General features: G+C 47.0%; 3 protein-coding genes across 6 annotated transcripts; 1 reads left to right on the top strand and 2 right to left on the bottom strand.

Annotated features, from left to right (window-relative positions):
• Positions 1-3312: 3312 nt before the first annotated feature.
• LOC101764701 (pheophytinase, chloroplastic) lies at positions 3313-5483 on the bottom strand. 2 transcript variants are annotated; one of them, XM_022825088.1, is made up of 6 exons: positions 5058-5483; positions 4796-4907; positions 4518-4639; positions 4271-4438; positions 4121-4190; positions 3313-3856 (listed from the first exon to the last, which is right to left on the bottom strand). In XM_022825088.1, the coding sequence occupies exons 1-6, from the start codon at positions 5411-5413 to the stop codon at positions 3512-3514; spliced, it is 1173 nt and encodes a 390-aa protein (XP_022680823.1). In that variant the 5' UTR covers positions 5414-5483; the 3' UTR covers positions 3313-3511. The 2 variants fall into 2 exon arrangements, with proteins under 2 accessions (XP_022680823.1, XP_004962058.1); XM_004962001.4 differs by having other exon boundaries at positions 4271-4448; positions 4546-4639; positions 5058-5481.
• A 4159-nt stretch (positions 5484-9642) lies between these two features.
• On the top strand, positions 9643-14554 carry LOC101765375 (PHD finger protein ALFIN-LIKE 5). The gene is made up of 5 exons (XM_004962002.4): positions 9643-9833; positions 9934-9966; positions 10604-10832; positions 13767-13896; positions 13969-14554. Exons 1-5 carry the CDS (start codon positions 9731-9733, stop codon positions 14248-14250), a joined length of 777 nt encoding a protein of 258 aa, XP_004962059.1. The 5' UTR covers positions 9643-9730; the 3' UTR covers positions 14251-14554.
• Positions 14555-15511: 957 nt separating this feature from the next.
• On the bottom strand, positions 15512-20109 carry LOC101764030 (protein root UVB sensitive 6). Of its 3 annotated transcripts, XM_004961999.1 has the most exons (14): positions 19729-20082; positions 18860-18958; positions 18658-18771; positions 18287-18358; positions 18089-18199; positions 17850-17969; positions 17571-17672; positions 17409-17481; positions 16934-17014; positions 16793-16857; positions 16561-16662; positions 16284-16466; positions 15935-16177; positions 15512-15844 (listed from the first exon to the last, which is right to left on the bottom strand). In XM_004961999.1, exons 1-13 carry the CDS (start codon positions 20080-20082, stop codon positions 16109-16111), a joined length of 1545 nt encoding a protein of 514 aa, XP_004962056.1. In that variant the 3' UTR covers positions 15512-15844; positions 15935-16108. The 3 variants fall into 3 exon arrangements, with proteins under 3 accessions (XP_004962056.1, XP_004962055.1, XP_022680923.1); XM_004961998.3 differs by having other exon boundaries at positions 17571-17969; positions 19729-20107; XM_022825188.1 differs by lacking the exon at positions 15512-15844 and having other exon boundaries at positions 15931-16177; positions 17571-17969; positions 19729-20109.
• Positions 20110-27033: the final 6924 nt, after the last annotated feature.

Here is a 27033-nt window from a genome sequence, read left to right as displayed (position 1 = left end):
GGAGCAGATTGGCAGCCACAAGGGACTTGATCTCCTCCTCCTTCAGAGATGACTGCTTCCAAGCACAAGCGGGAGTTGGCGGTGCAGTCTAATCCATCTTCCCGTACTTGGGCACCGGCAACTGCGGCTCCTTCTTCTTGTCATACATTTTTGCTTCTCACCCTCAACCGCCTCGAATGCAGCAGTTTTTCTCCCCATCCTTGATGTCACAAGTTTCTTCTGTCGCATATACTCGGGGGCTAAGTGGTGGGAGCGGTGACACTAGCGCTCGAAAGATCAGGCAGCGGCGGCGCTGGGCCTAAGGCGTGGGAGTTGGAAAGGCAGTTGGCAAAGGTGAAACGAAAGGGATGATTTCCTCCGTTATTTATAACCGTGGTGCAGTAACAGCAGCGTGAATAAAGCAATATTAAGGTTTAACGGATTCGCGGATTTCGCGACAACTAGTTGGCAGTTACCTCTATTTTTGGAAGAGATAAGTTTTCCTTTCAAAGACAGTCACCTTAACCAGAGGTTGACCCTTATACCCACCAAACTAGTCGGTAAAAAGCTCAGGGGTTGTGTGCCACATGTCCATCGACAAAAAAAAAATTCTTTGGGTTTTAAGGGAAAAGTGATGCAAATTATAGATTGGCCCTCAGACTGATTCTTCGGTTCAACCTAAGGCTCGGGGGCTACTCCATATGGAGTGTGATTTTCGTCTCACTTCCATATAAAATTCAAGGTTGAAAGATACAAGACTAAGTTAAATGAGGCTTGAGCACATTCTAGCCGCATGGCAGTTTTCGGGTCCCTTTGAAGATTCAACCAGATGAAGCACTCGAAGAGCTTAGAATCTACAAAAGTACTCAGAATTGCTGCATTTGACTAAAAAGTACTCGGCAGCTTGTCATAAGTACATCTATAGACCCACTAGAAGGTTTTGGACAGTCCTAAACATGGGGTTGGACACCGAGACGTGTCTGACATGGAGACTATGGTGCAGGATGGTGTAGTCTACGTGGCAAGACAGGAACTAGTTGAGGATTAGGAAAAGTACTCGTAGCAATAAGAGTAGAACTCGTCTAGTCGAATCCGACTAGTATTCTTGTAATCAACCGACCTGTAACCCTACCCCGGCAATATAAGGTGAGGCAGGGACTTCCTCCAAAGCAATTCAATCCAACCAACACACAAGACATAGGGTCTTACGCTATTCAGCATCCCGAACCTGTCTAAATCGTGTGTGTGCGTTTACCTTCGAGCTCCTGATCTCGACGAGCCCCACTAACCAAAACACTACCTCGAGCACCCTCCTCGGTAGGTTGTCGGGTCTAAACACCGACATTATCTAAAATGTCACTTATTTGCAATATGAGGGAGTGGTTCATAGTGTTCTAGCTATGAAAAATAATCGCAAAAGAACAAGTCTTGCAATTTTTAGCACTTTTTCCTATTTTGATTTGAATAGTTCGATGTGGTCAATGGTGGAGGTAGAGGTTAGGCACGCCCCTGGGGGTGGGGGTGGGGGGTGGGGGGTAATGAGCTCCTGTCTTACTCTTCATGCATATTCTTCCTCTTTTTAATTTCTTCTACCTTTTCCTCTCTTCTTCTCCTACCTCTACCGAAGTAATATATCCCAAATTATTTATTTATGTGATCTATCATACTACACATAACTTATGCACTTTTTTTAGATCAATTTATCTCCTGCCAAAGTTACTCCCTCTGTTCCTAGTGTATGCATCCATAGGGTGCACAATTAAATGTTTCTAACTTTGACCATTAAATTAGGAAAAAGTACCTAGATTGATCATGTGGTCACATCATATCAATTGATTCATCTTGCAAAAATATTCTCATGACTACTACGAATCCCCTAACTAATATGGAATTTTTACAATTTATATTCTGTTGTGTAAAAATTCAATTAATATTGTATGGGATTATTTAAAAGTTACAGAAATTGCATATTAGAAACATGTCATGTCTAAAACGTCATACATTTGCAAAGGGGAAGACCGGTACCATTTTATCGTAGCAAGATGTAGGTTACGGTTTGTTTGGTTCAAGAAATCACTTCATCTAGAATGGAATGGCCCGCTCTGGGGTTATGCCATGAATTTTGGTGAGATTAAACCATCTCTCATTGTTAAGCTAATTATGTGCTTGTGAAGAATGAGATAGTGACAAATCAATCTATTCTATTTCCAAAACCAAATAAAAAGTGAGACGTGAGAATGTGATAGATCATTCTGTTCCTAAAACAAACGGCTGACTTTTTCCTCTAGCAAAACCATGATACTACTCCAGGAGGATATGCATTGAATTCCATCGGCGAGGTGGGTACATGACGCGTGCATAAATGTGCAATAGCTTCGCCTCTCTGCTCCAGTTACTCCTCCCCGTTCCAGCTGTTCCCATGCATGCATGGCCGGCGACGGATCGACCGGCCGGCCGGTGGGCCGTGCTGATCCCATAACTGGCAGTTATTACCGGCGGTGAGGCCGCTCTCGCCGGCTCGCCGCCACCGCCGGCGGCGGCCCCCAACTTATTGCACAGGCCCGACGGCCGATCGATGCATCATTACTACGCTAGCAGATTGACGCTAGCTGCGCGCGTGCGCGGGGCCGAGACCGATCGTCCACACTGATTGCGAATCGTGCGATGCCTGTGTGGTCTCCGGCGTTTGACGCCCATGCTTATGCGTGGACCTTAGACTAGTCGTTGACCGGCGCCAGATGACTTGTGAGGTTGACTTTTAATTTCTCCCCAGCTGATCGACTTGTGGGTCTGACGTGCGTGGACTGCCGTGTCTCATTGGCCGTGAAAGGATTCCACCATCAGCTGCCTGCGGTGGAAGCCGGCATCCAGAGGACGGTGCTGGACCGAGTATACTTTTCGCTGTTCAAAGAACGAGAGAGTACAGGTGTCGCTAGTTTGAAAAATGCTGGTGACATAGTGTGGTAGGTCAACATCTCTAGATGAGCACATCTCTTGTCCATGAAAAGGGACGTCTGATCTAGAATCTGTATCTTGGAGCATATGGCAACATCAACTCCAACTGAAAGCTGTTTTTTTTTTTCGGGTACTTGCCTCTCCAAGACTAGGAGCTAGGACACACACACATGAATGGGAATGAAAGCTCTTGATTTTCTCGGTGGAGAAAAAGATCGGTTTGGCTGTCAAATCGGCCCGTCGCGAGCTTTCTGGCCCATGACAAAGAGGTTCCCGCGAGGAGGGAGGATGGATTCAGCCCGGTCGAGCGGAAATCTAGCCCGGTCGGTCGATCAAGTGGGCTAAGAACCTGAGTTTGTTTCTGGTACAGACCAAAAGAACCCAAAAAGTGGCCGCCGCCTAAACTCATGTTGGGCCGTGCGTACAATACGAAGCGCGGGCCCGGATCAAAATCTCGTTAAGCTTTCTCCACCAAAAGAGAAAAATACAGAATTTCAGTGAAGAACATGCGTCGAAGCGAAACAAAGATCATCTCTCATGCACATCCAGCGTCTGCACCACTACAGGACATCGGCGACTAGACCGCCGCAGCGCCGGCCGCCTCGGCCGCGGGCGGCGGGAGGCCGTCGAGCCACGGGAGCAGCCTGTTGTGGACGAGGTCCGGCCGGTCGTCGTGCGGGCAGTGGCCGACGCCCTCCAGCATGTGGAGCGTCACGTTGGGGAGCTCGGACGGCAGCTTCGAGAAGAACTTCCCCACGGGCCCGTCGATCGGGGTGAAGGGGTCCCGGTCGCCCCACAGCACCAGCACGGGCACGTCGGCCAGCCGCGGCATCAGCGCGATCGGGCTCGGCCCCGGCGGGCCCGTCACCGTCGACACGAACGCGTCCAGGGCGCCCTCCGTGTCAGCCGGTCCCCTTATGATCTCCGTTTCAAAAGGGGGAAAAAGCGTCAGAAATCAACGATTCAGTGTAGTCACTCTGTCGTTTGAGCTTTAGTGTTCTCCACTCAGTTTACTTATCACTGGCATGTGAGACTTCGGCCAAAGCCAATGCCAATGGGGATGGATAGAGCAGCAGTTCATCAGTTTAACCCACTGATTCAGTGATCCCAAGTCATGAATTCTTGCATAGCTGATAACTGATTTCTGAAGAACAGACGGAGCATTAGGAGTAGGAGATACCCTTACCTCGACTAATTCGTCGTCCACGGCGTCTTTGTTCCCGTAAACAGAGAGCAAGATATCCTTCAGATTGTCCCTGTTCAGTTCAGATTGCCACAGAGCAGTGTAAGTGCCAACATGTCAGACCAGAGGGAACTGTAGTGCAGATCAACATGCCTGCCTTTCACCCGCTCGAACAGTGCCGATGCTATCGGCCGTTGCTTCAGCAGGAAGTCGATCAGCCAGAGCAGAGGCAGGAGCAACTTGATCCTCCAGTCATCGACGATCGCCTTGTTGTTCATGCCACCAGCACAGTTCAGCAGCACAAGGCCCCGAACAACGTCTCTGTTAGACTCTGCTCATCGTTAGCACAAGGCAAACTAATTAAATATCATAATTACCGAGTTTGCAGAGAGAGGATTACAATTTACAAGATATTGGCGGATTGGAACCTGCAGCAGCAATGACGCATGCGAGGCTCCCGACAGAATTGCCTACGAGCACCGTGGGCCTCTTCACGACCTCCTCCAAGAAGTCCAGGATTAACTGCTTGATACAGCACGTGCACCAATGGTTTTCTTTACATGAGAAGTTGTTCTTTTGAAGCTAGATATCTTAAGCAAATCTTGTGAGATCAACTCCGTTCAAACATCAAGTAGTACGTCTCTGTTCATGTATATATGAGACTGAAAGCACACTCACCTCAGCCCATGTCTCCATCGTGTAAGAAAACCCAGGAGGCTTGTCCGAGGCGCCGAAACCCAGCAAATCGATCGCGTAGACGGTGTAGGATTCAGACAACACCCCAATGTTCCTACCAACGAGCTGAGCAATTAGTGATCGCTGCACAAGCTCTCGGCTAGTTCATCGGTCGAGCATATCGCGCGCGTGCACCGCCGATCACGAGATAGCTCAGATTTCATCAGAAAGATCTAAGGAAGGCAGGAAGCCAAGGCCCGCTCACCTGCGCCAGTGCGCGACGGAGGCGCCGAAGCCGTGGACGAGCAGGATTGGCGGGCCCTGCCCCCTGGCGAGGTAGTTCACGCGCATCCCGCGCCACGTCCAGGTGGTGCAGCCCCGGCGCAGCTCCTCCAGGGACAACGACGCCGTCGTCGCCGCCGCGGCGGGTGGGGCCGCCGCGCTGCTGGTGCTGGTGCCGCCGCCGCCGCCCGAGGCGCGCGTGAGGACGCGGGCCGCGGCTCTGGAGCTGAAACGGCCATGGGAAGAAGGACGCGGGGAGAAGCGGAGGCGGCGGCCAGGAGCTGGAGCCGCGGCGGAGGAGGAATAGAGGCGGTGGTGGTGGGCGGCAAGGGCTGCCATATCCACCCCCTCGCGGCTCAGTGGCTGTCGCGGGTGTTCGGTTTTTACGGTTGCTTTCTTGGCAGGAATGCACGCAAACGCACGAGGGCGCGTCTCCTTCCCACACTCTGCTCTACTACCTGACAATTGAAGGTTTTGCAAAATCTTTGTACTCCTTCCGTTTGAAAATATGGATTATTTTGATCTTTCTAGATGAATAGATTTTCCTATGTATCTAAATATAATTATATATATTTAAGTGCATAGTAAAATTTATTGTCAGATTTAGTGACCAGCAGTCCATCAGGGTTACCTAGGTGGTAAATTTGTAGGAGGGGAAGATTGCAAGACGAAGAGCTTGAATGGTAACACAAGGATGCAAGGTTTACGCAGGTTCGAACCTTCGGAGAAAAATATCCTACATCATGTGTTCTGATGGATTCTATTGCTGGTATGGGATGTGAAGAGTTGAGGTTAGATGCCCTCGGGAGGCGTCCCTAGCCGTCTAATATAGGCTGACAACCTAGGGTTACAATGTAATAGAATATAATCCTAGTCGGTTGTTACATGGAAAGCAATCATAATCGGTTTACAACAAGTATCCCGTAATATTTGGGTAGAATCCGTTCGCTCGGCGTCCGAACTTATGCTCCACGTATCTTCATACCTTGGCCTGCACGGCGTGGTCGGACGGGTCCACCTGTTAGGGCTGACTAGTATCCTAGTCGGTGGGACCCGTGGGTATCCTTATCCCTCGAGCTCCCAAGCGATGTGGAGTCGAACAGGAACCTGATTTGTAATGTACTTGGCTGAAGATGTGCGGTCGTCATAGTGATGGAGAGGCTGCGCAGTGCTCAAAAAAGAAGAAAAATTGAAGCTTCCACATGTGTATGACCAAATGCGTTAGGCTATACGACTGCTGAAGCGATTAAAGTAATCGGTCTAATGATCAAGAGTCTAATGTATTATTTCTGTCGTAAAAAGGATACAAATATAGGCCCAGCTCCCGAGCACGAGGACTGGAAGAGCCAAGGAACCACGCCAAGTCGCCTCCCGCCCTGAGCTAGAAAAATTGACCGTGTAACGGGAGGCACGTCGAGTAGTTTCGGAGCTATAAAAGGATAATACAAAGATTATGTAGCATAATGTAGAGTATTAAATAATTGAATAACTCGGAGTTTTATTCAGCGTATAATAAATCCTTGCGCGTCCCGCTTATGTAGGCTATGTAATTTCTTCGGTTAGTTAGCATGTTACGTTTAAGCACCTAGCCTTACTTAGTCAGCAGTCTGCTGAGAGCGGATCTCAAGTTTGTAGACGGGGCATCACAAGATGAGTCAAGGTTTCACGGATTAAAGCGTGTGCTACCCAAGTACTTTAGCAACCGTTAAGAGAGGCGGACAAGTGACAAAGTAGTCAGAACTGTGCGGAAAATCGAAAATGTGCGCTAGGGTCCAGCCCCGTCTGCACGGTTGTGGACAGACCAAGCTGTATGAGCAGTCGGGGCGTGACCAAGATGGTCGGCGAAAGTCATAGAGACATGGAGAAAAGGTCGAGATGTATGGAGATATACGAAAGCCGTAAAATATTTAATTGAATATATGCCTTAGCTTGGTTCGTGACCGAGTTGAAGCATGCGCCAACTCGGCTGAAGGCCTTGACGAAGGAGACCATCATAGGGTGCGCCAAGAATGTCATGACGCTTCTAAAGACGCATTTTCCCCGGTTGGCCATGGAACACGTCAGAACAACGGGCGTTGCCGAGGACTTTAATGATGGTAACCTCCCAGAGCTGGCCGAGCAATATCGACAAGCCGTGGAGGAAGTAGTTAAGGAACTGGACCTGTAATGAAAAAACTATAAAATGTATCATTCTGTGGCATGGGGCAAGAAAACTTGCTGATTAACTTATGTATAGACAAAACTCTTTTCCTCCTAGTATGTTTGACCAGACGCCATGTGGCTTAGGCCTGTAGCCGCTAAGCGCCTAGCCTTGCCTAGCTAGCACTCTTTTGAGAGCGGATCTCGAGCTTGTAAAGGGGGCGAACGCAAGGTTGTTTAGGTTTCGCATGCTAGGACGTTGTCCACACGAGTTAGTCGCACAACCTTGAGAGGGGTAGAAGAAAAGTTGGGACCCGGAAGTCGGCGCGTAGCGGGGAAGCCTCTGAGCGTAAAGGTGAGGGTGTGGTCTGTCGAACAGGTCGCACAGTCCCCGAACGTGATTAAGAGTTCGGCTAAGAAAGCGATAAGGTAGTAGGTTCGCAAAGAACCTTTAGGGTTTTATTTATTCAATATGAGAAAGTTTAAAGAGAGGACATAGCTTTTAGGTCCTAAGGATAGAAGCGCCACAGGTGTTGGATGTTCATCACAGTCCAAAAACTGGGTGGGCTTGAGTGGGTCTTCAGATTGGATCTGGAACAACTGCGCGAGTTTTTCAGAAAGCTCGGCAGCCGAGTTCTTGAGACTAAAAGGGGCGCGGGGAAGGCACGTCATCAACCTTCTAGGGCGTAGTGCCGTCTCGGAGAGGTTGATGCACTCACCAATGGTGTTGCTGATGCGATCTAGCCCCGCAATTAGATCGGAAGGTGTGAGTGGGCGGGTTGCCGCGAGGATGCACGGGATCCTCTCTGAGAGAGAGATCGCCAATCTGCTGGGCAAGCGGCGTGATGATTCTCAGGTGGAGACCTTGCTCCGTCGATGCAGATCCGACGGATGCCGAGCTGACGGCGGACACCGAGTCGGTGATGGAGGCGACGGAGTCGGAGTCCACCAGCATGCTGGTAAAGCGGAGCTGGATCGGGTTGGTGAGAAAGTCCTTCATACTCTTGGGGAAGATGACGCGGGGGGTGGGATGCCATCGAGCTCGCTGGGGATACCTGGCGCGCCAGCTGTCAGATTTAGTGACCGGCGGTCCACCAGGAACTTACCCAGTGTAGAGTTGAAGGTGGGGGAGATCGCAAGAGCTTGAATGGTAACACAAGAGCGCAAAGTTTAGACAGGTTTAGACCTCCGGAGAGTAATAAACTACGTCTTGTGTTCTGGTGAATTTTATTGCTGGTATGGGATGCGAAGAGTTGAGGTTAGATGCTCTCGGGAGGCGTCCCTAGCCGCCTTATACAGGTTGACGACCTAGGGTTACAATCGGATAGGATATAAGTCTAGTTGGTTGTTACATGGAAATCAATATGAATCAGTTTACAACAAGTATCCCGTGATATCTGGGTATAGTCCATTCGCCCTGTCTCTGGACTTGTGCTCCACGTATCTTCATGCCTTGGCCTGCACGGCGTGATCGAGCGGGCCTCCCTGTTAGGGCCGACCAGTATCCTGGTTAGTGAGGACCTGTGGGTACTCTTATCCTTCATCAATCTATCTAAAACGAACTATATTTTGAAACGGAAGGAGTAAATGCGATACATGTGATGGTTTTCACTTGATGCTCCTTGTTGCTTTTAGTTTTATTACGGGTGTATTTCATTTGCTATGAAGTGATGAGATGTATTATCTTCATTTGTTTTCAATGCAATTAATAGATGACCGTGCTGGTATAAAATCAAATCTTTGATTTTTCCATAGTGTTATGCATAGTTTTTAATAATCCTGGGAAAAAAATTGGAGTATATGTGTTTTTATTTGTAATCAACATCATTATGTTCACATGCACACATCATTTTTCTCTAGGAAAATAGACAGATACTCTCTTTGCTACTAGTCAGCTATGTTACGCTAAATTATGTAAAAAAATTACAGTCAGACTACAGAAGTGCATATAGTAATTCATAAAACTCTATAATTGAGGAGCATGAACATAAACCTAGAGTAAAATCAATAGACACGAAGATTTCTAGCGAAGCTTCAAGAAAAATGGACAGTTAGAAATCCCATAAAAATGAACAGAACATAGAGGAAAATTACAACATGGAGAACAAATTAGAGGGCAAAAAAACCTTCAAGAAACAAAGGGTACAACTGCTGATAAAAAAGTTTAGCCTTGATAATCATGCCCGCCTAAACCCTCTCAAAGCTTCCACAGCTTTCAACGTAAACATAATAAAAAAGTGCAAATTGGTTTCCTTGAAATACACCAGGCAAATGCAAATATATAATTGGTGACGATTAAAATTTGCTTGGGAAAAGAAATGGTGACATACTCAGTCACTTGGGTAAAGAAAAAAAACGACGGGCTCAAATCTCCCAGAAATGCCCACAACTTTCTCCCAAATAAAACCTCACCCCTCCTGCGACTCTGCGACCCTGTCTCCTCCTCCCACCTCCTCGCCTTCACACACCCCTCCTCCCCTCGTCTCCGCCGCCGCCTCCTCCTCGCCGGAACCCTAAATGGACCCCGGCGCCGGCGCGCACTACTCCGCCCGCACCGCGGAGGAGGTCTTCCGCGACTTCCGCGGCCGCCGCGCGGGCATGATCAAGGCCCTCACCACCGGTATGCTACCCGCCGCTCGCTCCCTGTGCTCCGGATTTCGCCTGCCTATCTGGCGGCTGCGCTGGTGCTGACGCGTTGCTTGCTTTGGTGGTTTGCGCAGATGTGGAGAAGTTCTACCAGCTCTGCGACCCCGGTGAGTCTGCTCGATCTCCTCGGGTGTAGGGTTTGGGGCCGCCGACAGTCTCGTGGGTGTTAGGGTTCGGGCGCTCGTTTGCTGTGCTTGGTGTTCTGAAGCTAAATTTGGTGAATTTGCTAGTCGGGAATGGGAGCACTATACTGGTCATCGCGTTGTGGTTTCGGTAAATGACGTAATGGGTTCGAGTGTGGTGAGAGATTGTAAGTGTAGATTGAGCGCAAGGTTGGATGGAATCCTCGAATTCGCAAGGATTTTGCGGTTCTCATGCATTGGTTAGCTCAACTTTTTACTCTTGGTGGCCTTCAGTGGAAAATGTAGGATTTTTGGAAAGTTCCAGTTTCTGGTGCTGGCAAGTCTCCATATTAGCCACGGTTGCTATTTCTTTTTTTTATTTTGTTGGGTTTTTGGCTGTTTCTACCATAGTCCATAAATGCAATCTTGGGTCAGAATTAAGTACTGTATGTTTTGTGAAACCAGCAAAACCTCCTTTTATCTTGTCTTTTAGTGCAGCCAATGTAGCTTTTTCTTGCAAGAGTAGCAATTTTTTGCATGTTCTTGCACTTCACTGAGTAAATTACCAAGTAATACAACACATGAGTCTTCTTGTATCTACTAATTTGCCTATTTTGAACAGAAAAGGAAAATTTATGCCTTTATGGTTACCCCAATGAAACATGGGAAGTAACTTTGCCGGCGGAGGAAGTTCCTCCGGAGATCCCTGAACCAGCATTGGGAATAAACTTTGCGAGGGACGGCATGAATGAGAAGGATTGGTTGGCACTAGTTGCCGTTCACAGCGATTCCTGGTTACTAGCTGTTGCATTCTACTTTGCGGCCCGGTTTGGGTTTGACAAAGAGGCCAGGTAACGATTCCAGACATTTGAACATTGCAGTGTCCTTTGGACTTAATTTGTATATCTATGGTTTTGTGTCGTCTATTTGCTACATCTGCACAAATTTCATCCAGGTCTGTAGTGTTGACCGACAAATATGAAAGACTTGCAAAATGAAATTCATCATCGCTAACTTGTGACTCCCAAGTCTCACCCGTTTGAAAATTTTCATTGTGATTTCTCCTTTGTTAAGGATCAGTTTGATCCTTTGTTTACTTTGTGCATCAATTCAAATATCAGAGTTGAGTTGAAATTGGCCTCTTTCAGGGGGGGAACAAAAAAAAAAGAAGAGCTGAAATTGGCCTGCAGTTCCACTGTTTGGATTACAAAAAATTGCAAGAATTACAATCCAAATCAATAGAATGTTGTTTGCTAGGACATTTTGAATAATGTAAACTAACATGTGTACTGGGTATTGTTTGGTAACAAGCTTGGCTGTGATACTGTGACGAGCAGCATCATTAGCACTGGGAGCCCAGTGGTCCCAAGAATTGAGGTATGCATATGGAGAGGCCTAAGAAGGTGTCAGCAACTATGAGCCAGTTGAACGTGTGCTCATGCTGTTGATACATTTGGGGGAAAGGCCTCATGGAGATGGACTAACCAACAGAGAGTAGAGGATAAAGGGGAGGCGGCGGCCATGAGAGCACATCTATGGTCACTAGGCACTAGGGATCAGGAAGGAATGGTGCTGCCAATTAGGAAGTGGTTAGAGGTATCATCAGATCTGAAGCCATGAAACAAGGTGAAATAGTGGAGTGATTGAGGGGACGGCTACCACAGTAGTGGGAAGATAGAAGGCAGTGAGTGCCAACCAGGGTGCGCTATAAGAGGATGTAGGCCCTAATTAGCAGGCCACTTTAAGTGATTTCTTTGTTTGGATGGCCTCTCTTAACTACACCTCTCTTGCTTGAAAAAAGTAGAGCACTTGCACTGGAGTCTTGGGGGCTCAGTGCTTCTTCCATGTGTTTGTTATCATTCTTTTAAGAAAAAATAGGTATTAGATGCATACCATAGGTTTCAGATAGAGCATGCCCTGAATAACATATAAAGAACATGGAACAGTTTATTCACTAACATGTAGTCTTTCCGTTTCACTTCTATGGTTTTTATAGCGCAGGAATACATTTGATTGCCACTGTTCTGAGATTACTTATCTATTCTTAGTTCATTATATCCCTATAGTCTGGTTTTATTTCTTCCTTTTCGCCACCTAGCTCGCTTAAATGCTTGGTGATTCCATACCACCTAACTAGCACTGGTCTACAGCCTGACTGCCAAGTGCAGCTACTGCTTAGACAACACTGCTTTATTATATCCTCCTGGTTCTTGTAGTAAAATTGTTATAGCACGGAAGAAGTTCACACCTTTACCAACACAGTATCCAGTTCACACCTTTACCATTACTTTTTTTATACTGAAAAGGGATAGTAAAATTGTTATAGCATGGAAGAAGTTTGGTGATAAACCTACTACTAACATTTTCACCTTTGGTGGATTGAGTGCATATTGATTCTAGGACAACATGCTGCACTGAAAGTAGTAGTTTGTAGTTTGTACTCTGCAGTTCTCTGTTTCCATTATTTTGGAAATTGAAATTTGGAAGACCACAGTCCACGTGTTTCTTGAAACTTCAGCAACATGCAAGTTACCGTTGATTTTTTTTCACCTGATACTGTTGCATCACATATTGGAGAACTGCTAAATTTGCTACTAAACTGAAACATTGAGAGGCAAGTTACTGGTTTTGTGGCACTCTAGGGGCAAACAAAGAGCTGACAATTTTGTTTCACTGTTGGAGCTAAATGTAGGGTTAAGTTCTGGGTTTGATTCATTATCCAGCATAAGTCATAAGTGCATTAGTCGTGACACTTTGATGACCTGAAACTAAGAGTTGAAAAATTGTTGGTAGTGGATTTTTTAAAAATTTAAATTTATGCCACTGGACTCAAGCACCATTTGCGAAAAATGAAAAAGGAAGACTCTCTTGGTTCAAACAAAGCTATTCCCTTTTGACATCAGAATTCACAACTACTGTACAAAACATTTATTGCTGGGTTGCAGGCTTGCAGCTTGTTGCTTTACTTCAGAGTACTCAAAGACAACTTGGTTCTTTAGCTTCATTTAGTTGTGAATTTTTGTAGGATGATTTTATAATTGAACAATTTTTTTTGCGTGTACGATTGAACATTATGCTAGTTGGCAAACATGAAAATATGTATTCAAGTTGCTTGATGGATTTTTTATGAGCCTCCTTTGGATTGAAAACACTAAACTTAACAGATTTTCAGTTTTTGCCAACATCTTGATCAAGAACCAGTAGCAAGTGATTGAAAGTTACTTAAACTTTACACATTTACAGAAAAGAGACTGAATAAAATGTAATATATGATTGTAATATTCTTTGTTTGGCTTGTTACATTGTTTATGTAATGCATTTGGGGTTAGTTATATGAGTATATTGGGTTGAGCATTCATTCCACTTCCATAAATCTGTTTTTGGGAGAGAAGCTAATAATTGACTACTTGAAAAACTGTAGATCTTGTTATCTACTAGGTGGATTGATAGATCTTACCAGAATGGACATTTACCTTTTGCACTACTACAATGGAATACGTGTTGGTGATTATATGATTTTAGGAAAATACATGGATGTGAAATACGCAAGGGCCAAGGGGTAAACATAACTGGTAGAAAAAGGAATCTGTTGCTTACCTGTGGCTTAGCAGGTTTTGATCATGCGAAGGGCTCTTAAGTAAACAATAGACAGGTTCTTGTAATGGATTCCAATACTGCTATCTGGGTTCCACTGGTTCGGAGCATTCAGATTACTATCTGTTTGAATACAGTTTTCTGCTGCTATGGATGTTTGAAAACATGTATTTTTGTTTCTCTCCTAACAGGAGGCGACTCTTCAACATGATAAATAACTTGCCCACAATATTTGAAGTAGTGACTGGGGTTGCCAAGAAACAAACCAAGGAGAAGGGCCCCAATAGTACCAGTAAAAGCAACAAACCAAGTTCGAAAATGGTAAGTTTAGACACTTATCATGATCATGCTGCCGTTCAGTATTAGCATCACTGATGATTTTATCTGTTTCAGCCATCAAGACCCGAGTCTCATTCGAAGGCAACAAAAGGGTCGGCACCCCCCAAGGATGATGATGATGATGAGAGTGGCGAAGAATACGAAGAAGAGGAAGAACGTGATAACACCTTATGTGGGTCCTGTGGAACAAATGACGGCAAGGACGAGTTCTGGATCTGCTGCGACAGTTGCGAACGGTGGTACCATGGGAAGTGTGTCAAGATCACACCTGCTCGAGCTGAGCATATCAAGCACTACAAGTGCCCAGATTGCAGCAACAAGAGGGCAAGAGCCTAGCAGCAAGCTCTGGTGAGACCCGGGAGGGAAGCAAGCGCCAGAATCGTCGGTGTCTGCAGATATGGCCTAGCTGTCTAGCTTGTAGACTTGCTTTTCATTTCGAATGAACGCAGTTAATTCACTCGGTTGCCCCAGCAGCTCATGTTGCTCGGGCTTAATTGTGTTTAATGTTTCAAACGGTTGTTGTAGTAATACCAGATTCTCTGGTGAGGCTGTCTTGCAGATGTGTGATGGACGTGTTCTTCAACTGAAAGACTTGAAAACTGACCGTTTTTCCATCGCTTGTCTCATTGCGATGTTGCCATGCTATCTGATCCTTCGCTTGTCTCATTGCGATGTTGCCATGCTTCGAATCTTTTCACGCGTGAGTTCTGCAAAGTTTCTTTGAGGCTCCTGACCAGGCCTCTTCGTTCCAGGCCGGGCCTCATATATCAACATTATACTTCTGCAACTTTGATTAATCGTTCTCTGAACATGGTGATCGTCCAAGATTTTGTGAGCTAAAGATAACACGAAATATCTAAGGTGCTACTAGCTTTTGGTTTAAAAAACCAACAATAACTTCTAAAAAATATTCAAAAATCTATGATCAGCTTTCCATATAAACCGAAAGATACATGAGAAGTTCACCAGAAGCTCAAACAAGTCCTAAGAGCAACTCCAACCGTCTCCATCTCCCTCTCCAAGCTAAAATTTAGCAAGTTTGCTGAAAAATCACGATCCGACTGAGTTGCTATCCGGATAGCCATCTCATCCGGCTTGCCAAATACTCTTCCATACTCTCCAAACTTGGCAAGCAGATTTAGCTTGCCAAATGTGCAAAATGGAGAGTGTGAAATGGAAAGTCCGTTATAGTGCAAAATGGAGAGTGCGAAATGGAGAGATTGGAGTGGACGGAGAATATAGATTTTTAGAGAGAAAATTAACTATTGGATTTGAAGAGTAGGAAATAGAACTCAATATGGAGAGAAATTTTTTTCAACTTAGATAAAGAGTAAAAACGGACTACTCAATATGGAGAGAATTTTTTTTCAACTTAGATAGAGAGAGTAAAAATGGATAGACCATTGAAGTTGCTCTAAGTAGCACAACAAGAAAAACTGCTGTAACCACCATGCAAAAAAAATGAGTACGGGGACACATGACAACGAAACACAGGACCAGCTCATTAGCTCAAAGAGACAAAGCACAGCCGCGCACTAGAACAACTCGTACAGCCGCACATTGCAAAAGTGAGGATGTGCCATAAACAACTAGAACATGCACGATATGCTGTTATCAAACACAGCTCTTCTTTATCGAAAACTGGCATTTACAACCCCTCATGTTTGGGAAATGAGGAGAGAATCAAGGTATCGCAAAGTTAGTGGGGAAAGTTTACTGTCAAACAGTCAAACAACTCAGACGATGACCACTAAGTCCAGTCACATTAGGAAGGGTAGCCGTCTCCATTATACAATACCGAACGAATATACAAAAAAGGTTTGTTAGTTGGTCTTCCGCAGTTAGTTTGGAGCCCCTTCAATGGTCCTGCATGAGTCAGCACGCCCCAGCCAGAGCGTGTTATCATGGTAACTGATGTAATCAAATGCTCCTGCATGTTATATCAAGCGGGTAAGGAAATTTGTGGCTGCATGTCAAGTAAAAATGTACAAAGTTTTGGGTTCCAGGAGAGAGAACTGACCAGGTACAAGTACTCTTCCTTTTGGGCTCGTGATGATTTGATACATTTTATGTACTTGAGCTGATTGTTGACTTTGTTAGAGGTTCGCTGACTCACATATAGGGCTGGACTCCAAAGTATGAAAGCAAAAAAAAAACATATCCTCTTCATCATGATCAATGAAAAAGACTTCGATCATTGTGGTACTACTCCACACAATCGCGCTCGTCCAGGGTTAAGAAGTGATTCCGACATTATCCATCCCTGTGGGGGCAAAGAAAGGCTGTTAGCTACAAGAATTACAATCCTGCGGTTCTTGTCAAGCTTTACTTCTCTAGAAGTTCAGCAAGAGTGCAAGGCAGAGTTTTACCTGTTCTCTTGCTTTCTTCTTGAAAACTCCATAAGATGACATTACAATCTTGCACGACTCCTCAATGTGTGGTATGAAGTCCATGTTCACTGGATTATGCTGGTATGACCGGTTGGAGTTCATGCGCCTTCTTGCATTCAAGTTAGCATGTGAAGCATTGATAAAATGCAGTAACACATGTGCCTGTACACCAGAACATAGTTGAAGAGTATAAGTAGATGCAAACAACCTTAACCAGTGTGATGGTGCCAAAGTAGTGAATACAGTCATTGCTCACATGGAAAGCAGCTTTGAGAATGTCATCCGGCTTTGCTTGGTCCTTGAGCAAAGCATATACCTTGTCCTTTGTTGGGTTATATGTAACAATATACCTCTCATCCTGCAATTAAAACACATGACAACTTTACATACCAATCTTTAATTACACTAAAAGAAGGAAATGAACAACCGAAAAATGTTGGAAAACTTTCCATAGGACAACACACTGAATGGAGCAAACGAGATGGTACCTCAAACAAAGGCTTTATAGCAATAAACGAAGCAGGTTCCTGAAATGCCTCCCCAAATCTTGATCCTGTAAAGAAACAAAATTGATTAACAAAGATTCTGCACTCGACCTGCAGAAAGAAATATATGGTCAGAGTGCAAACCTATTGCAACTGGCTCATGTCGCCAAGGTGGATTAAATACTGTCTCTTGTGAGTTTCCATCTTTCAATGTAGGTACATACCCTGCATCAGAAAATTGAAGACCCAATATCAGACTGCTGCATGACATGTAAAAGGCCAACTAGCAACCAAACACTGCAAGCTTTAATGCATGTAATCAAGCTCTGAATTATAGATTATTTAGACTACGTCTCTCTGGAAGTTATGGTAGTTCCATTATTGTAATTCTATACTGCAATTCAATCACAAGTATTATGCAGATATCCGGCGATCCCTCTAAATATCTATCAATATTATTCCAGTTCCTTCTCACAAACATAGCTGGTGTATTTGGAACAATTTGCCACCTAAGTTAATCATTTCTGAGCAATACAGCAGTACACACTAACTAATTTCTTTTCACAGAACTTCTACAAAAATCTGATTATGAGGATTCAAAAAGATAATGTTGACATACCAGTCTTGATGAAAGAATCCACAGCCACAGTGAATCTTGCCCTATTTAGAGTATTCAATACAACAGATCGCACCTGGTAATAAAAATGACATTAGTTTGGTTACAAGGAACTTTATCAAAAAGATTATTCAAGAGCAACAAACTGAAGGAGTTAAACCGAACCTCGTGATATGAACTGAGGAGATATCCACAAGACAGGAAGGCAAATGAAGTTACCAGTGATGGATTGCTTTTAGAGATTAGAATGCTCAAACCAGTTCCCAACTTCACAAACAAACAACAGCAAAGAAAAGAAACGTTATAAATTGAAAGAAAAAAGAAACTGAACAGTTGAGAAACCATAATATAATAATGTGAAAATAATACGATGGCAGCAACAGATGAAAGATGCATGTCTTGTAAATAATAAGCAAAAATAGTTGAAAAATACTGAACATTTACCAGATCAGCTATGTTTCCAACACTTTCTCCTTTAGCAGTGACATCACCAATATTTTCTCCTTTCGCATATGCCTTGTAGATAGGTGTGCGAGTGGAGGTCGAAGTGACAGCAGCAACATTCTGAATGGAGCAAATGTGTCAAACAAAAAGGATATATTTCATCACTACTTTTGCAGGTAAAGGCAAATTGAAATTATTAGTGATGCAAGAACTTGCTGTGACAATTTAATAGGACAAACCTTAACAACATTTGCTATGCAAGCCATTGGTAGGAAAAGTTGTGGAAAAGCTGCAGTAGCTAATTCTATCCCAGCTCCTAACTCCATCAAGAGATCACCAGAAAAGCGGAGCTGTAGTAAATTTTGACTTCAGTTAGTCATTAGCATGGAAGAAAAATTAGGAGTGCAGAAGGGCACACATTGAATCTAAACAAATACCTGCTTCAGGTCATAGTCAAATTTCTTCCCTTGGCGGGCAAAAAGCATCTTCCCAACACGCCCAGCCCCATCCTGTAGCAGCAAAACAATACGTCTATCAGAAAATAGTGCTGATAACTATAGGTTCAGGATAAATGCAGCGAAAATAAATCAATGAACCCATGTATGTAAGAAGGGCATCAGCAATAACAGAAGATATGTTTGAATGGATCTAAAATATTTCAACCAACTATGACCTGTGAGTTCTCTTTTTTCCTTAGCCATTAGCATGCTTTTGTTGTTCTCGTAGGACATGATTTGGATAGATATCGCAGAAAACAAGAAAAGCAACTAAAAACACTCTTTGTAAGTTTTTCCAGGAAAACACTTGCCTTGAGTATCCAGTTGATTGCCACAGCACCAGGCACAGCCCTGCTTTGGGAGACTCCAACAGAGTTTAGAAGGGATCTTGTTGTAAACACACCCATTGCTCCACCAAAGAAGTGCTGAAAAGAGAAAAAAAAAGGTACAATAAGTAACACATTCAAAATCAGGCAGATCATCAAAACCAAGTATACTGTAATGAAAATATACCTTCAATGCTCTCCATGACATGTATGGGACATATGAAGGAGTGACACTGTGTGGAAAGCCTTCAGGCACAACATATGACCTTATAAAGGACATTATTTCCTGCAGCAGAAAATTTACATATAATCAATATTGTAGTTCATCATTCTCGACTATGGTTGTTCCTTGTATCCAATACTTCTATAGTTGAAAACAAAGGGAGGCAGTTAACACCAAAAGATCACAATCAGAAGAAAAATGTGTGGCTAAGCAGCATCCAACAAACAACTAGCTTGAATCAGACACCAGCGTCTCCCTAAATTAGATAATCTTGGGTTCGAAAATACTTCACCGAAAATCACATACTGGCCCATGCATGATTAACAACGTGAGGAAACCAAATTCAAAGGCAAACAGCCACTCAATCCAAACCAAATTTACTGAAAGCAGAGAGGGTAAACTAAATTGCTATGAGGCAGCAAACAAAACGACCATTTTTTCCCAAAAATTCAACACCACGGCCTATAATTACAGATCCAATCTGCCACAATAAATTGGGAGTTCCACATTAACCAGACACGAGCGCAATTAGCATGCGCCAAACTCCACTTAAACCATGATTTCACGCATCCCCATCCATATCTCATCAAATCCAACTGCAAATTCACGCATCCTCAAAACCACCACGAGCAAGTCATCCTATCCCCACAACCCGCACAAAGCCACTAAACCACCGGAAAATCCACAGCCTTCTTCCTGCTCGTTGAAGCACACCGTCACCGGTCACCCGCAGAGGCACAGCAATCGGCACAGGAGCCAAATCCAAGACCAGGCCATCGGCACTAATGCCCCAAATCCCCGCGATCCAAGGCGGTAGCAGAAGGGGGCCTCACCTCTACGGGCGGTAGCGGGGACTGGAGCGGGACGGCCTTGAAGGCGGCCCCGACGGAGGCCCTCCCCTTGGCCTTGACCGCGGCGCCGGCGGCGTCGACCACGTAGCTCCACCGCCTCCCGTCGACCTCCTCGAGGCACAGCACCCCGTCCCTGGCGATCTCTGCCGGCACCGCCGCGGGCGACGGGACCCTGGCGGCCGGGGCGGTGGCCTGCGCCGTGGCCTCGGCCTCCCGCACGGCGGCGCGCACGGCGTCCCGCACGGCCGCCGCGGGCAGCGTGACGGTCTGCGCGGCCGCCGCCCCCGCACCCGCCGCCGCCGCCGCCGGCCGCTTCAGCCCCATCACCGGCGCCATGCGGAGGGGGACGTGGGGGGGTGGGGTGGGTGAGATTCAGATGTGGTGAAGGGCGTTGCCGAAAGACAGCGAAGCAGCGCGGCCGCCCGGAGAGATGGAAGACGGTTTTTATATGCGGCTCGCTTCCGAACCGAGGGAGCTACGAGTACTCGGGTGGGCTTCGAGGTGATATTTTTCGCAGCTGACTGGCAAGGTGGGGTCAGCCGAAATGGGCCCATGTGTCGGCGGGATGTGCTGGAACTGGGGTGGCGGACGGACGTGTGGTCGGCTGTTGGTGCCAGCTGGAGAAATGGCCGTGTGCGCTGCAGCGGGCCTCCAGCTTTGACCGGCGGGTGGGGCCAGATGGAGTTTTGGGCCCATGTGTCATAGGGAGTGAGGGGGCTGCGGAGGCTGGCGGGTGGCTGGCGAACGGTTGGGTATTGGAATTGAATGGGGAAAATGAGAAAAAAAGGGTGGAAGGGCTTTATTTGGCTGAGGTTTTTCCATGTTCGGTTCTCAGGGGCGAAATTTCTGCATGTTTTCCTCTGCTGCGTCACCGTAGTTTGCAGCGCCCCCGTATGTGTGGCTGTTAGTTCCAAAGAAGAGCAAATGGGAGAGAGCATTTTGGAGTGAAGCTCGCGATGCTTTGTTCTTTTTTATGATGATTTTTTCTATTATTTTTATAGTTGAGAATAAAACAAGGAATACAGAACGAAACAATAGTGCTCACGAGGCCACCATGCAAAATTATTAAAATTTTTGTAATTTAATTGAAGTCATGTAGGATCATAATATGTTCTCATGTAAGTTTTTAGCGATTGGACAATACGATTATCTATTGTAATAGTAGACTTGATAAGTTGATAGGATGCATTATAGGTACAATTTAATCAACGCATAATATTGTATTTCATCCCTCGAAAAAAATGATAATACTCTATTCCATCCCTTGCAAGAAAATAATAATACTCTATTCCAGTGTTTATCTAGAATCACCTTGTTGAATGCGAAATGGATTCCCACTTGTAAACACACAGCACTGTTTGGATAGCAAGTGCTAAACTTTAGCACAGTGCTACCCTCAAATGTAGTGCTAAACTTTAGCACTTAAGGCTGTTTGGATAGCGTGCTAAACTTTAGCACATTAGTTTGCAAAAGACAATTATACCCCTCTGCTCTTGTAATCCACTCAAGAAATCCAAGCAAGCTCCAAATCGTCGCCGCGCCGAAGGAGAACAAGGTGGATCAGAAGCCCCACCACCTCCACCAGCACCACCGCCCCCCGCACCCCATCCGCCGCCTCCACCGCCCCCGCCGCCGAAGAGGCCCCCGACGCCCGGCGGAGGAGGCGGCGTGGCCGGCGGAGGCGGCAGGGCCTGGCAGATAGAGGAGGCGGGCTCGGGAGTTGGCGGAGGAGGCCGCCTCCCTTCCCACCACCACCGCCTCTCTTCCCTCCTGCCACCACCGCCGTAACCTCCATCCCCACCACCACCGCCTCCCTTTCCTCCCGCTACCACCGCCGCCGCCTCCCTCCCCGCTCCTCCCTCGCGCCCCCTCCAGATCCGTGCGCCGGGCGGAGGAGGCGGGGCCAGGCAGAGGCGGGCGTTGGAGGCAGGGCCAACGGAGGCGGGGCCCAGATGGCGGCCGCGGGGCCTGGCAGAGGCGGCGGCTGTGCTCGGCCGAGGCGGCTGGGCCCGGTGGAGGCGGCGGGGCCAGCGTTGGCGGCGGGGCCGGCGGATGCAGTGGGGGCAGCCGGAGGAGGCACGGCCGGCGGAGGTAGCAGGGGCACCCGGAGGAGGCAGGTGGCGGAGAGGAGAGAGAGAGGAGAGGAGATAGGGGGCACCAGGGGAAAAAATGGGCTTGGGACCACTTTTAGCACCTTTTAGCACCCCTTAGGTGTGCTAAAGAAAATGGGGGTGCTAAACTTTAGCACACCCCTTTTAACACTCCTGTTTGGGAGTCAAGTGCTAAAATGTGCTAAAAAGTGGGGTGCTAAAGTTTAGCACCCCTTTCCAAACACCCCCTAAACTTCAGAGTTAGAATTTTGAACTCCAATATTTCACTTTTCTTGTTGCTGATAAAATCTATCTTTCAACTTGAAAACCAAATTTTAAGTAAAAGTTGGCACTCACTCGACATCATTAATCTTTCACTTTTTTTCAAGCTCCTATGAGTCTAACGATCAGCAATCACTAGGCGTGCTGAGTATTAAAAGGATAAGAGATAAACCTAGCATGTACCAAAGCTCTTCGCGCGATAAAGATTTATTGTTTCACATCATGGATGGACGAGAACTAGTCACGTAACACTACAAGGGAGATGGAAATAAAGTTGTGACCAGCCATGGTATTCACCTGGTGTTTCTGTTGGAGGTATGCCCTAGAGGCAATCATAGAGATGATGATATTCCATTTATATCCATGATTTATATTGTGTTCCTTGAATATCCATTAAAGGCTACTTGAATTGATTTGCAATTATGTGAATTGTGTGTGAAACTCTTTACTTGTATGGTTATTCTAAAGTTGTCCCTAGTCGGAGTTCATGTGAGGACACACATGAATATTAGACTAGCACATGTATTAGTTGATGATTATGTTTCACAAGTCATGGACATGGAGATGTTGAACTAATAATGTGGGCACATGTGGAGATATGTGCTAGGACTGACCTAACACGAGAAGTAGTTCTCTCTTTAAACAACATATATGCTTTGTCCTTAGACCTGAGATTGTCGCATGTATTCAAGATGTGGATCGACCTACTTAGGGGCTATCAAACGCTACGCCGTAACATGGTAGTTATAAAGGTAGCTTTCGGGTTTGTCAAGAAGCATGCTGTGAGACATGGTCAATCAAGATGGGATTTGCCCCTCTCTGATTGAGAGTGATATCTCTGGGCCCCTCGAGTGATCGGATCCGAAAATGCATGGAGATGCTACGTACGGTTAAGAGTTAACCTACAAAGGGATTCCGAATCACAGGATCGAGAAAGAGCGGTCGGCTTGGAGCTAGACCAAATATCGTGAGGCAAAGGGAATAGCATGTATATAATATTGTGATGGTTCGTCTGATATGATCTTCGTGTGCGTATAGGAGTTGGCACGTCTTGCTAGAGGCCGCTACCGACTATTGGGCCGAGTAGGAGTACTCGGGCCATGTCTATACGTATCCGAACCCATAGGGTCACACACTTAAGGGGCTGGAAGCCCAATTCGGATGTGATCCGAGTTGGATTAGGTTTAGAAGTACTAATGGGCCTCGTACCCAGAGGCCCGTTAGGAACCTCTATAAATAGAGGGGTGGGGGCGCCCTAGGGTTTACACCTTTTGGCGAAACTCATCTGTCGCGCCTCCCACGCCCTCGCCTGTTGCAACTCACGGATCTAGCAGTCCGGCTTGCGACGATTCCTCCCTGCACGTGTGGATACCTTGGAGGTGTTGCGCCTGCAGCACTTGGACGAGCCGCCGACGAGCCAGACGAGCCGCCAACGAGCCGCGGCACGAGGGAGATCTTGCTGCACGTGGACGAGCTGCTGAGGAGCTGCTGGACGTCGACGTGATCGACTACATACGACTACGTTGATCAACTTCGCTGCATCGACGCGAATCTACATCTTCCGCACCAGTAGTGCGTCGAGTGGTAATCCCGTGATCCTTATACGACAGTTTTCCTGATTTACGTGGTAGAAATTTTTGATTTGCGCTAGTGTAACCTACCTCGTATCCCAACAGTTTCTAGTCCTAACCAGTAACGTGCGCATGACTCATGAGGTTAGCAAAATTGGTTAGAGTGCCCATGTAGTGCTTGCGTCTCGATTTAACACTGCCGGGTGCCGGGAAATATGTCTATATACGTACATATTTTATCGATCATTTCGCGTAGTACTGAAAGACCATCTCAAAAAAAAATTATATTTGAAAGCTGTATACCATGTTCATTCCACCTTAGATTGTTATTAGAAACCCCATTATAGATACTCCTACAGACTCGATCTGTTCCAATTCCAACTAGAACAACCAGACCCTCCTTGTTGGGACCAATGACACGAGAAGCGCAAAGCTCACGGCACCACGAAAAATCGGAATTCCCCAGCGATGATAGCTCTCCCCTCTCCCTGTCGTGCAGATTCCGCGCGATCCCTCATGGGTCATGACAGCGAGCAGCAGCCAGCGGCGAGCCGATCCGATGATGGGGCCGGTGGGCGACACGGCCCGCGGTCGCCACCACCGGCGCATGTGCGCGGGTGTCCGGCCGGCAGCAGCCACGAGCCAGGCGCGCCGCGTGAGGCACCCACGCTAGCGCGGCGCTTGATTTTTCCTGGCCTCGGTCGGCCCGGGCCCGCGGGAATCCAACGAATCCCGCCTTTTTTTTCGTGTGGACGCAGATTTTTTCCGGTCGCCATCGGCGCCGGGGGTCCTTGTCCGTGTCGTGCGCGGTGAGTTTTTTTTTAAGCGTGGTCTCGTGCGGTAATCATGTATGGAAATCATGCCGATCGCACGTGAAATCCTCGCGAAATCCCTGTGCCAGTAGCACGAGACGGACGCGCGGCACGTTCTGCGCCGGTCGCGGCCGGTGCCTGGCCGGGTGCGCTGATCCATGGCAGCGAGCGCGGCGAACGTAAGGACATCACGCGAGGGATTAGTTAGCGTCCGTCCCCAAATCTTCGCCGACGGGGAGGATAGGTGGCGCTGTGGCGACGATCACACAGCGGATTATGCGCTTCGGTTTGATGCGGAGCCGCTGCCGTCCACGCTTTCCTCGGTGCACGTCTGGTCACCGGCGCGGCGCGTTCGGCGTGACTTGAATGAGCCTTTGTTTCTTTCCCTTTCCCCCGGCCCTGTGCGTCACCGGCTCACGATCGCTAGCTGATTTCTATAACGACGGCTTGACGAGTGGAGATGCCAAACATTTCTCTTTGCGGCCACGCAGATCGCATCGGACGACGGTGCTTCGGCGAAGGTGAGCGTAGCACGACTAAAATGCTTTACTCCAGTGGAGTGCCATTCTGGGGCACGGGGAAATCAAGTGTTTTTTGTGCTCTAGACTAGATTGTTGACGATCAATATTACTCCTATATTCCTACAATTTGGGATAAAGAAAATGGGAAAATAATGTGCATAGTTCATCTATCTAGAACATAATAACAAATCCAAGTTGTGTTTTGGCCTTTTAGAGTCAGTTCCGATCTCCAAAACAGCAACCTTTTGCGAGCAAGGGGATAGTAGCTGGGACAAAGGCAAAGCCTTATATATCTGTGACCACGTCTCTTGATGTCTTTCGTTCATGCACCGAACAAATCGGCCCAATCTTATTCGCCGCCTTGTGTATAACTAAATATTGAGTGGAGTGTGACTCTAGAAAGGGACAGATGAACTCCAATTTTCCATCTAATAAGGGCGAGATCACCATCTCTGCACGTTGCCATCCTAGTATAACTATGTTCCTACCTAATGTTGAAGTATCTTATTGAGTGATGACATGTCTATTTGTATCTTTATACCTCACACCCTTGTCCTCTTTATGATAACAAGGGGACAAATATATGTAGTTTTCTTAAGCCAGTCAGTATGTATCGGCCTGCTCAGCACTCTTGTCGTACAATGAGCGGGGAGGGGGATGTTTGAATTGTCCTCCTATGGCATTTAACTAGATACACCCTCCATCCCAAATTACTATTCATTTTGACTTTTCTAAATACATCATTTTTACTATGTATCTAGACATAAGCATATATCTAGGGAACGTATCTGGTGCAAGGTGAACCTTGGAAACTTTGAATCAAGGTCACAAGATGCTAATCCAATGGATAGGGTTAGAGATAGGGTTATTTTGCACACCTGCCGGCCAGCAATCTAAAATTGGTTTTTTGCGAATCCCCCCTGCCCCTTCCATCCAAACCCCTGCCGTGACCCTCCGCCACCCGTGGCCCTCTGCCGGCCTGGTGAGGGCGCCGCCGCCCCTTCGCTGCTGCCCGTGGCCCCTTCGCCGCCACCACCCCCCTCCGTCCCCACTGCTGCCGCACAGCGCCCACCTCCGCCGCAGCTCTATCGACGGCCGCCACGACCTCGACCTGCCGTCATGCTCCTCGTCCCTGCCCTCGCCGCAGCTAGACCCAGAGGACCCCTCCTCCACCTCTGTTGCCGTCGGCACGCCCTCGCTCTTCGACTTCATTGCCGTCGCCACCAGCGGCTGCACCAACCTCCACCGCTCCCGCATCGTGCCGGCCATGGCGCTTGCGGCCGGGGACCACCCGCCGGCGCCGCCCAAGCGCCCAGCCATCGTGTTGCACGCCTTCCTCTTCCTGCTCGCCTACCTCACCCTTGGCGTCACCTTCTACGCCGCCACGCTAGCCAACTTCACCTCCTCTGCGGGCGGCGGAGGGCCACGGGTAGCGGCGAAGGGGCAGCGACGCCCTCACTAGGCCGGCGGAGGGCCACGGGCGGCGGTGAATCGCTCCTCGGGCGGCGGCGGCATCCCTGGATGGGTCCAAGGGGAGGTTTGGATGGAAGGGGCGGGGGATTTGTAAAAAACTAATTTTGCATTGCTGGCCAGCAGGCGTGCAAAATGTGTGCAAAATAACTCCATCTCTAACCCTATCCATTGGATTAACATCTTGTGGTCTTGATTCAGAGTTTCCAAGGTTGCACGGGGTATCTGGTTTGCACCAGATACGTTCCCATATATCTAGGTGTATGTCAAAAGATGTGTATTTGGAAAAGCCAAAACAAATAGTAATTTGGGACGGAGGGAGTGCTTGCTGTATATGCTTCTAACTTTAGCAATGGTAAATTCATTGTTGGTAAAAACATGTCTTATCCTTTGGTTTATGACTAAGCCAAATCAAAGGTCGGGCAGACATTTTCTCACCGGGGCTGATACACCTACTTATTTGATATATGCATTGTTAAATTCAACGCTGCCACAAAATCCAGGTGGAGCCCAAATTCCACGAGTCAAAAAAAAAACAGAT

The sequence above is a fragment of the Setaria italica genome, chromosome III, assembly GCF_000263155.2.
Source record: "Setaria italica strain Yugu1 chromosome III, Setaria_italica_v2.0, whole genome shotgun sequence".
Classification (NCBI taxonomy): Eukaryota; Viridiplantae; Streptophyta; class Magnoliopsida; order Poales; family Poaceae; genus Setaria; species Setaria italica.
This window is presented reverse-complemented; position numbering and strand designations above follow the sequence as displayed.